Source organism: Cyprinus carpio, chromosome B25, assembly GCF_018340385.1.
Source record: "Cyprinus carpio isolate SPL01 chromosome B25, ASM1834038v1, whole genome shotgun sequence".
In the NCBI taxonomy this organism is placed as follows: Eukaryota; Metazoa; Chordata; class Actinopteri; order Cypriniformes; family Cyprinidae; genus Cyprinus; species Cyprinus carpio.
In genome coordinates, this window is record NC_056621.1 from 11,450,120 (window position 1) to 11,462,193 (window position 12,074).

Genomic DNA, 12,074 nt, shown 5'->3' on the forward strand with positions numbered 1-12,074 from the left:
GTAAATTTTTTTTTTTTTAAATAAAACAATTTAAAAAATAAAACAAAATGCAATAATAAATAAATAAAAATAACATAAAAAATGCAATATAATAACAAAAATCATAAATGTAAATTAAAATCAAAATATAAAAACAAAACATAAAATATATATTTATAAAATATACTTTGGTCATATTTCATTTAAAAGTATGTTTTCTCTGTTTTTTCCTTTCCCAGGACTATATTGAGACTGAACGGCTGTTGGCGAGCAACAACGTAAACCAAGAGGCTTTGCTCTCTTACGCCCGTGAGGCTGCAGATTTTGGTACAAACTACCAGCTTCCTTCTTTGGATTACGCCATCAACCACTACGGCCAGCCAGATGTGGCTATGTTTGACTTCACCTGCATGTACGCCTCAGAGAACGCCGCGCTGGTGAGAGAAAAGAACGGCCATCAGCTGCTGGTGGCACTGGTTGGAGATAGTCTGCTGGAGGTAGGTTTTACTTATTTAATTAGAATAAATAAATAAAAAATTATTGTATTATCATATATCTGAATGAATTATGTATTGTATGTTAACATAATAATTAGAATAAAACAACTTAAATGTTAGGATATCTTTATCGCCTTTTGCCGTAGTAACAGCAACTCTTAAGCTGCATAAAACTTAAATAATTATTCATTTTAAATGTTAACTTTTACTTTCTTAGAACATTTCAAAATTTCCATTTATCTTGTGGTTTAAAATTTAAATATATATATTTAAATTTATATATTTTTTTTTGACACTTTGACCCCACAGTATGTCTGAAATTAAACGCAGGAGACGATAGAGTTTACTTTAAGTTTAAATATTCCTGATTATTTCAACATGCCACTTGACTGTATAGTGTTTTGTTTAGAGTAGCCTGTAAACATGCAATGGTTTCTCTCTGTCTCATTGGTCTCCAGCCTTTCTGGCCCATGGGTACAGGATGTGCTCGAGGGTTTCTGGCTGCCTTTGACACAGCATGGATGATAAAGGGTTGGGCTCAGGGCAAAGGGCCCCTTGATCTTCTGTCAGAAAGGTGCAAACACACACCATCAACCAATGAACACATTTGGTCATGTTTTTTAATAATCAAATTTGTTTGTCTTGACCCAGTGTCCTCTTTGTTTGTTTATCATAGGGAAAGCATCTACAGGCTGCTGCCTCAGACTACTGCAGAAAACATCTCAAAAAACTTTGAGCAGTACACCATCGACCCAGCCACACGTTACCCCAACCTCAACTCCAGCTGCGTACGACCACATCAGGTGAGACTCACGCACATCATCACCATATATAGATCTATATGCGTCCGTCTTCCTCCTCTAAATGCTAAACTTCCTGTTTCAGGTGCGGCATCTGTACATTAACGGCGAGCAGGACTTAAGTTCTCTGGAGCACAGTGGACCCACACGCAGATCTGTAAACATCTCCAGACGAGGTAGATTCAGAATCGTGTGTCTTACAAGATGGCAGCAGATTTGACTGCCTGATTCTCTTTGTCAAAATAGTCCTTTCAGGGACTGCAACCACGAGAATCAATGCAAATTCAAGTAATCCCTGCATTTGGTTTGCAACTCCTTGCAATTTTGTCTTATTTCTGCATTTCCACTTAAAATTGATGGAAAAAGAGAGCAATATCAGGTAATGATTCCCCTTGATCGTGGTACTGTTGACACAAAAGCTCTTTATAAAACTTCATATTGAAAATTGAGTCATTACGATATAGGAATAGTGTCATATTTTCACTCAACCCAACTCTTAAAATCTCATTCAGTTTCATTTTTCTGTAATTGGAAAATAGGATGTAGTGATGCCACAAGATCCATATTTGTTTTATACTGGCTCACCTGGATGTGGCCTCACAGGAACAATAATTCCCACACCCTCTACTCAATCAAAAGGGTCATGTTACAGTACATGACGAAAAGAGTCAACAAAAGCGTGTGTGGACTTGTAGTGAATCTTATCAGTCACACTATATACAGTATAGGTGTTTGTGCATGTGTGTGTGAGAATATATATATATACATATAATATAATATAATATAATATATATATATACATATAATATAATATAATATAATATGCACATTATTTTCTATTCTATATTTAATTTTTAATTTTAGTTTTTTTATATTTTTATTCTTGACTTTTATTTCATTCTTTCATACCTATATTTATGTATATTTTCCTCTTTGTTGTATTCTTTAATAATTGCACTGTCCATGGGGTGGACCTGACTCATTTCACTGCTGGTTATATATTCTCTATACTGTATAATCGTGTATGTGACGAATAAAACTCTTGAATCTTAAATATATATGTATATACCCTGCTGTTCAAAAGTTTGGGATAAGACTTTTTTTTCTGGATTCTTTTATGAATAAAAAGTTAAAAAGAACAGCATTTATTTAAAATTAAAATATTTTCTAACAATATGAGTCTTTACTATCACTTTTTATCTATTTAACACATCCTTGCTGAATAAAAGTATTACTTTCAAAAAGAGAAAGAAGATAAAAAATTCTGACTCCAAACTTTTGAACAGTAGTGTATATTGTAAAACAAGATTTCCATTTTGAATAAATGATGTTTTTTAATTTTATTTTATATTCATAAAAGAATCCTGAAAAAAGGGTCACAGGTACCAAAAAACGTGAAGCCGCAAAACTGTTTCCAGCACTGATAATAAATCAGCTTATTATAATGATTTCTGAAGGATCATGTGACACTGAAGACTGGAGTAATGAAGCTGAAAATACAGCTTTGCATCACAGGAATAAATTATATTTTAAAGTATATTAAAATAGAAACTCTTAATATTTCACAAAATAAACTTTGGTGTAAAAAAAAAAAAAAAAAAAAAATCTTAATATTAAAGTGTGTGAAATATAATCTTCTCAGTGTGACTTTGCTCCACAAGGCAGCCCAAAGGACATAACAGGCAACGTGCTGTGTCTGCCCAGTGGGGTAACGTTAGTGGACATGCACTGCGAAAGGCCCCAAATAGCGATAGCCTCCCCCTGTTGGGTTGCGTCAAAAGACGATGGTCTTGTATCGACGATAGCCAGAGATATGGTCAAAAACATCAGTTGTTGGCAATATTAAGATATTTGGCATTTCCAATTAATGTAGGCCTGTTACATTCTTATTTTTATTAGGCCTATTATTATTATTATTATTATTATTATTATTATTATTATCATTATTATTATTATTATTATTATTATTATGAAGTTACTTTTATTATTAAATTAAAATTACAGTTAATTTGCCCCGCAATAATTACCAAATAACTTACGTGCTGTGAGGATAACAAAAGATTAGGCTATATATTAACTCCTCAATTAAAATGTTTAAAAAAGTTTAATTTAAAACCAGTCTATTATACAATGAATTATAGGCCTATTAAAATATTAACACTGCAATCATCAATGAAATGTCAAGCTTTTATTTCAAGCACCGACTTTCAAAAACAACCTGTTTAACATGAAATATGTTTCTTCTCATTTTTTTTCGCTATGTAATGTTAGAAATATTAAGGGAATAAATGAAAACCGTTTGCTATATCCTACCGTTATCAGCATATGTTGAAGTCGATTCATCTCTGAGAGAATATCCGGCGTCAGATGCTGAAAGCTCCGTCATTCTGTTTTTACTTTACTTTTCTGCTTATAGTGAATTAACTGAGATTAAGACGTTCACCGGCATAACTCTTGCACAAAGTTTACACGTTGCTTGTGCGATATCCATTGGCTCACCTTCATGGTTAAAAAAAGAAAAAAGAAATATTTCCAACATTGTGACGTAACCAATTACCCCTGTACCAAACGTACAGAACCAAACCGTAACAGCACTGTCGTATCGAACTGAACCGTGAATTTTGTGAATCGTTACACCCCTATATATTGACTATATATATCATATATCTATATATATATATATATATATATATATATATATATATATCTATAATATTATATATATTATATATATAGATTATATTCTGCTGTCAAATGATTAAATTGTGATTAATCCCATCCAAAATAAAAAGTTTTTATCTGTACTTTACTAATCGATATATGTACAGTGTATTATTTATTATGTACAGTATATAATTACACATACAGGCATGTATTACACATGTATACATTTAAGATAAATGTTGTTTATATATTAAATATATTTATATATAATATACATTATGTGAATATAAATAGAAAGAATTAAATGATATATAACCAGTGTTGTTCAAAAAGTTTGTTCAATATTTAAAAAAAAAAAGTTTTTGGTAGAAGTCTCTTCTGTTCATCAAGGCTGCATGTATTTGATAAATTAAAAACGATAATATTGTGAAATATTACAATTTAAAATAACTGTTTTCTGTTGTAATGTAATATTGTAATTGATATATATATGAAAAACTGAAAAACTTTTATTGCTTTTCTATAGTATTAAGCCTCAAATGACAAATATTTGGATTGGTTTCTAATTTAAATAAATTAAAATATATGCATGGTATTACAAGGTTAAACTAAAACTAAAATTCAATGGAAAAACCTCTTGAGATAACCTGTAGAAAGAAGGAAATCACACCTTAAGCACGCAGAATAACATAAGTGAACTTAACGATTAATTGCCGCTTTGAACGGTAACGTAATCTGTAATTGTAATCGCGATTCAAAATTTGATTAATTGTACAGTCCTAAATTTTAATGTTTTTTTTTTTTTTTTTTTTTTTTTTTTTAAATCAGCTTGATGTGTCTTTTTTTTTTTTTAATTAAAGTAATAAATCTTACTGACCCAAATTTTGAACAGTAGTGTATGAACAGTAGTGTATGCCACTGGCAGGTATTATAAAGAGCTGTCCAATTTTGTCATCATTCCAAATATGATCTGTCTCTGAATACATGTATATTGGATTACAAGTTTCATAATTTAAAAACGATTCACTGTGAAGCTCCTAATGATGGTATGTATTGATTTCAGAGTCAGAGGTGCGTCCCAGCCGGCTGCTGCTGTGGTGCGAGAAGCAGACCCAGGGCTACAGGGGAGTGGATGTGACTGACCTTACGACCTCCTGGAGGAGCGGCTTGGCTCTGTGCGCCCTCATTCACCGCCAGCGGCCGGACCTCATGTGAGCGAGACATCATTCAGTCCCATGATCACACCCTTATACGGTTTGACAAATGCTCCATTATTTGGCGGCTCTTTGATCTCACACTCGTGGCGGTACCTCCTTCCCTTAGCCATCAAAACAAGTTGTTTGCTTGTACTAAAGAACAATAGCGTTGATATTTCAACTTCTCTTCCCCTGCAGCTTAGTGAAAGTAGTTCAGTTCACTTATAAGGTGAATATATCTAAAGGGACCAGTAGGGAAGTGAAAAATTTAATTGACTAAAAGAAAGAGAAAAGAAAAACACGGAGGTTGCATCATGATTTACATCAGCAATTACATTATCATTTTCACATTTTATCTTGCCGTTCCTTGTGGATGTAAAAGAAAATGTGTCAGCGAGATGCGATTCATCATAAATCAGCTTGTCCAATCATCACACCGTTCTGTGGTTGTGGTTTTAGGGTTTTTGTTATGTATTATGAATGATAAAGGATACAGATTGCGAGAACACAGGTTCTCAGTGCAATGGAATGGCATTCAGACCTGATAAGGTTTTTTCCCTGTTTTCTCTCATTTGATTTGCTTATGTATCTCACTTCTGTGATTTTTTTTTTTTTTTTTTTTTTTTTTTTTTTTTTTTTTTTTCTTGATCTGTCCAGTGATTTTGACTCCCTGAACGAGGCAGACTGCGCTAAAAACAACCAGTTGGCGTTTGACGTGGCAGAGCGGGAGTTTGGCATCCAGCCGGTCACCACAGGAAAGGAAATGAATGGCGAACGAGGGCCAGACAAGCTCATCATGGTGCTCTACCTCTCAAAATTTTACGAGATGTTCCACAACTCACCTCAATCCGTTACAGGTAGAGCTTTCCATACTGTAGAACCTCAATAAAAACCCAAATGAAGTGTGAAAGTCTAGTATAATTCTGAATTCTGAAATAAATATTTATTTCATAAATGTACTTATGTGCCTTCAAATGAAGCCTGGATTTAAAACAAACCAAAAACAAAACTCTTCTTAAATATACTTTATTCCAAATTAAGTGTGGGAAGATCTCCAGTGCCACCATTTAAAGTCTGTTTTTGATCAGTTGATCAGTTGAGCTTGTTGTTCATTGGTGGTTATTAAATTATTCATTTTTTTGTAGAAATTATTATATGTTGTTTATTAGATGGTTTATTAGGCTGTTGTGTTGAGGAATATAATGGTCTGGATAGTGCTGCATGACTCAGAGTAAGGCATTTTAAAAATGTTGGCATGCAGATGTAGCTGACAGATTGTGGGGCTGTGTGTCATTGCTGATAGTGTGCATTTGTCCATCTGCTCTGCATGTGTTTTCTCGCTTCGAGCGTTCTCCAACTTACAAGAAATTAAAAAAATAATATTGTTACATTACCTTTTAAAAGCACTTAAGCTGCAGCATAATTTTTTTTTAATGGTTTATTAATATAATTTAATATGTAGACCTGACCATAATATTTTGCTGTTGACAAAGTGTTTTTTTTATTAGTGCATGCAATCTTAATATTGCTAAGATTTTTAGATTTTAGAACTAAAAACAGTTTATGTAAAAGTTAATTATGAATATTATTTTTTATATACAATTGTTTCTACCACTATTATAGTATTATTGTTGTTATATTAATTTATTATATTACATTATAACTATCAATATTGTAACTATTATAACTATTATATTATAACTATTATAATATTATATTATTAATGTTCAATTATCAATGAATTGTGTGTGTATATATATATATATATAATATATATATAATATATATACTATATATATACTATCTATTATACAATATATATATATATATATATATATATATATATATATATATATATATATATATATATATATATATATACATATATATATATATATATATATATATATATATATATATATATATATATATATATGTATATGTATGTATATGTGTATGTATGTGTGTATTATGTATTATTTTTTTGTATGTATATTTTTTTATTTATATTTTTATTTTCTTTAATTTATTTTTTTATTTATTGTAATTTTTAATGTTAATTTTAATATTGTCCTGCTAAAACAGGTGTAGCATTTCCGGTTCATTTGCATTAACATACACCAGAGTATGTAACTAAACCAGAATTTTGGGTCGTGTTTGCAGGTGTACCCAAAGAGACTGATGCAAATAATGAAGACTATTCATCAAAGACCACAAACTCTCTTTACCACTCACTAAATCATGCTCTGCCTCGAAAGAGAATCCCAAAGGTAGCATTTTTGTCCTGTTCACTTAACTAATGTAAACTGAGCCAACATCTAATAAAGTGTAAAACACTACCACTTCTGTATCCCAAGGTTGATAAAAAGTTGGAAGACAATGACAACAAAAAGAGGAAGAAGGCCAGCAGTCATCTGGAGGAGGTATGTTAGCTTGTCCTGTATGTCTTCTTTCTAAACACCCACAGTTTATTGCTTTGCATGTGCTAATTGGTCTGTTTCTTCCCCCAGCTAATGTCCAATCAGAGTGCGCCCCCTGTAGGTGAGAGAGAGGAGCAGAAGGAAAATAAGGTGCGCTCCATGGCAACTCAGCTGCTGGCCAGGTTTGAGGAGAATGCGCCAAGCTGTGGTGTGCGCAGACAGGTACGGCTCCGCTTCTCTTTTCTTCTTTAAAGCAGCCAGTGTCCATCAGGAGACATTACTTCATCTATGATCCTTAAGATCTCCTTAACTGCTAAAATGATAACAGGAAGTATATCGAGCCTCTTTGTGGACTCTTCATTTGTGCTGTAGTTGGCTGTTTTAGTATTTCAGAAACGGAGACTGTAAACTGCTCATGTGGCACTGATACTCTGGAGTCAGTAGAACGAGCAGCAGGGATCTCTGATCTAATCCGGCTCCTGAACCGTGCCTGTAATCCCATATGAATACCTGTCTTTGTGCAGCAAAAGTAAATCTTCTGCTTCATCAGATGTGGAATATTTCGATTTGGATGCATAATGGTGCATTTCAAAACTTGACCTTTGTTTGTCACAGAAGAAAATATAAGAGTAATGCTGTGAATTTGGTATTTCTTTTTTTTTTTTTTTTTTGTGAGCTGTTGGTAGAAAAAGTCGTAGATATAATTCATTAAGTACAATTTTCATTACTTTTACAGCATTTTATATTCTAGACTAATGTTACAGTATGTATGTATGTAAATCATAATTATAGAATTCAGATATATATTACCATATATTAATTTATTATGAGCTTACTTGAATAACACTTGCATATTTATAGATTAAATAAATCATAATAATATTACAACTTTAAAAAAGTTATTAAAATGCAGTGTGTTAAATAATGTTGAGTTATTGACATTATAGTAATGTGTTACCAATGACTAATCTGTAACACTTAAAATGACAAATGTTTTGTTAGTCAATTTTAGAAAACTAGGATTAGCCTAAAACTCACTACAAAAACCAGCCAACAAAAACAAATAAAACTTCTACTGTTTCTATATTACATTTGATAGATTTGATACAGATTTTCAAAAAGTATGGGTATATTATTTACAGAAAAATTTGAATTCAGAAGAATAATTGTTTTGTCTCTAGTTGTAATCCCTTAATGCAGTGTAATTGTGATTTTCACAGTCGTCCTGCTGTTTTTCTGCAGCCGGCTTTCCTTTTTTGAGATTAGCAGCGGTCATTAAATGGTCTGGCTGCTCAATTATAAGCTTAAAGGATGTAGGTCACTCATGGAGTGTTAATACTTCATAACTGACTACGAACAGCTAATGAACTTTCTGTGCAGTGAAGTCGAGTTGTTGAACATAAGCCAGTCTGTGGTCTTAAGCATTTAATATGGTTTCGTTCAGTTGCTCTTCTCTTACATTTACCTTTCTTTTCTGGCTTTTCTAGCTTCCCTCTGATTTTCTCTTCCTTTCCGTCCTGTTTCTTTCTGCATCTTCTATCTCTATCTATCTACCCGGGTGCAATGTTAACAAAACTAGTCTGAATCTGAGGCTGACAAACCCGTATCTCTGGACATGACGGAAAACCTGCGCTTTGCCAAACCTAAGAGCCAGCCCTCACCCCCTCCACCCAAACCAAAATGGCAGGTATGCTCCGCCAGCGGGAAAGATCTGTCATTCCACATAACCCACAACCCCATGCAGCAGTGTATTGATTTCATTATGTGTGTCCACTGCAAACCTGACGCACATCCACAACACAATGTGATTTACACGAGCAGACCATGTCACTAGATCGACATTTCCTAGAATAACATTCCTATCAATCAATTATTCCGTATGTGTTTTCTGCATTCTGTCATTCATTGATGTTCCAGAAACAACACTGGATGCTGATCCAGGAACACAACACAACTTGTGTAAATCATATTAAATGTCATTTTTGTGGTATGTTATTTTTAGAACAGTCATTTAAAGTTTGAATTTAGACTTTTTTTAAAGACTTTTTTTTATAGACTATTAAGATTATTTATAAAAGGAATTTTAAAAAGATAGGTAGCACAACATTGACTTCAGAGTTAACAACTTTTTTTTTTGTTGTAATTTGCTAAAGATCATATTTAACAGTGTTATTAAATTATTTTTAATTTAAACCATTCTTGACTTTTTGACTTTAAACTCATGAATTTTAGGGAAGCATTGATATATGCACCTGTGCCGATAATTATTTTCATTATATGGCTGATATTTAATTTTTATATATATATATATGAAATATTATATTTTTAAATAAATAATTCAATTTAGGAAATTCAAAACTCTTTAATTAAAACTCAATAAAATGTAATAAAATAATTCAAATTAAAATATTTTTAAATAATTCAAATATAAAAACAATTTTAATTTTCAAAAAAAATTTTTTAACAATTTTAAAAACACTTAAGTTGATTCTACAAGTGAATGTAGACACCACAATTATAATGAAAAGTGTGGATAGATATTTATTTTAAGATTGTGCTAAAGATTTTATTTAACAGTGAAATCAGTTTTTTTTTTTTAAGATTCACGGTAGGTTAGTTAGTACTATATGATCTACATGTAAAAATAAAGAAAATTAGCATGAACTATTAAAATATCCAATATCTACCAATACAATAATTGTTTTTAAAAAAATCTGATAACCAATATGGCACCAACATTCATCCCTTTAATTTTTGAGTGAATCTAGCTTCAGCTTTGACAAATTGTCACCTGTGTCCTTTCAGCCTTCTCCTTATCTAAGACTGCTGGAATCTCACACGCAGAATGAGACTCATCATTCTGACCGCTGTATAGAAATCCAGTCCAGTCACAGTCACACAGAGATCCAGTCCAACTATAAAACCACTAGTGTTCACCACACTCTCCAGCTCACTGGAATTCCCTCAAGTTATCAAATCAGTGAGTCTCGTCCCAGATCTCCTCACATTCCCTTCAAAGTGCTCCAGCCGGCAGACCCCTCAGATTCAGCCCTGGGCGGCATGCTGCAGTGCCTGCAGAAGCTGGAAGAGGAAGTCTGTCAGGTGAATGGTGTGATGCATCAGTCCAAACCTATTACATTTCTGCCTACCTATTATTGCTACAGACAGTCATGGTTTTACTTCCTTCCTTTCATTTAATGCTTTCCGTGTCTTTTGCCTTTGAATACTTTGCAGAGAAAAGTGCAGTCTGAAATTACTAGACAGTTCAACAAAAAGAGCATTAAAGAGCGAGCTCAGCAACTGAGCTCCCTGTTCACTGGCAAACCACCTAAACCTCAGGTGAAAAACAAAACTTATGACTGGATTGCATCAGTAATACTTACGCATGATGGTATATCCCTGCTTACTGTGTGCTCACAAAACTTCATTGGCCGGTTTAGGCAAGGCATGTTTATTTACATAGCACATTTCATACACAATGTTAATTCAAAGTGCGTTACATAAAAGAGTCAAATAATCATAAAAAAAATAATCACAACAATAAAATAAGGAATTTAAAAATTTTGAAAATTTATTTTAAATGAATTTAAAACCATTAAAAATTGAAAATGATCATACATAAAATACAGTGCTTGGAAATCAACCAGTGCTCATTCAATAAATGCACAGCTAAACAGATGAGTTTTGAGTCTGCATTTAAATGTGGCATGTTTTAACATGTGGCTCTTCTGGAAGCTGGTTTGCGGGTGGCATAATAACTAAAAGCAGATTCCTTTCATTTTGTGTGAACCCTTAGTATTTCTAACTGACTTGATCCTAATGATCAGAGTGGTCTGTTAGGTTTATATTTAGTGAGCATATCTATTGAGTGATTTATAAACGAGTAAAAGTACTTTAAAATCAATCCTAAATATGACTGGAAGCCAGTGTAAGGACCTGAGGACTGGTGTGATCTCAGATTTTCTGCTTCTAGTCAGAATCCTGGCAGCAGCGTTCTGCATGAGCTGCAGTTGTCCAGAGCCTCTTTCACACAGAAATTCTGGAAAGTACACGGATAATGTGTCCAGGGATTTGTCAGGGGCTCGTTTGATTGTGGTTCATTCACACTGCCAGGGGTTTTCCAGAATCTGTGTGTGCGTTCACACCTTCACACACATCCCATAAAGACACGTGACATTACGATGTGATGTGTAATGTGACGCATTCTGTTTCACTTAAGCTGGCGAACGATCACAACTTCAGAGCAGATAGTGAGGAACTACCTGATCTCTGCTTCATTACACTTTGCACATATTTTTTTGTTGCAAACATTGATCTGCCTTCAAAACACCCGATAAAGGGTCGCACAATAACATGCGTCATCACTATAACTTCAGAGCATACCAGCAGGCGATAGGCAACTCCGGTATGGAGGGCCACTATCCTCTCCAGAGTTTTACACCCCTTACTATCTTGGTTCTGGCTGATTGCCTTGTTCAGGTGTGTTTAATTAGGTTCGGCGCTAAACTCTGAAGACGC

General features: G+C 33.2%; 1 protein-coding gene across 7 annotated transcripts in view; it reads left to right on the plus strand.

Moving 5' to 3' along the window:
* Nucleotides 1–12,074, plus strand: part of mical2b (microtubule associated monooxygenase, calponin and LIM domain containing 2b) — a 54,273-nt gene that overhangs the window by 20,458 nt on the left and 21,741 nt on the right. For 6 of the 7 annotated variants that reach the window (XM_042753718.1, XM_042753711.1, XM_042753715.1 and 3 more), the window contains exons 8-19: nt 219–476; nt 935–1,050; nt 1,153–1,279; nt 1,362–1,452; nt 5,004–5,151; nt 5,794–5,993; nt 7,300–7,406; nt 7,494–7,559; nt 7,647–7,778; nt 9,136–9,243; nt 10,362–10,658; nt 10,791–10,895. In XM_042753718.1, the coding sequence (XP_042609652.1) occupies nt 219–476; nt 935–1,050; nt 1,153–1,279; nt 1,362–1,452; nt 5,004–5,151; nt 5,794–5,993; nt 7,300–7,406; nt 7,494–7,559; nt 7,647–7,778; nt 9,136–9,243; nt 10,362–10,658; nt 10,791–10,895 (1,755 nt within the window). The remainder of the gene's footprint in view (nt 1–218; nt 477–934; nt 1,051–1,152; nt 1,280–1,361; nt 1,453–5,003; nt 5,152–5,793; nt 5,994–7,299; nt 7,407–7,493; nt 7,560–7,646; nt 7,779–9,135; nt 9,244–10,361; nt 10,659–10,790; nt 10,896–12,074) is intronic. The other variant, XM_042753717.1, reaches the window with a different exon arrangement.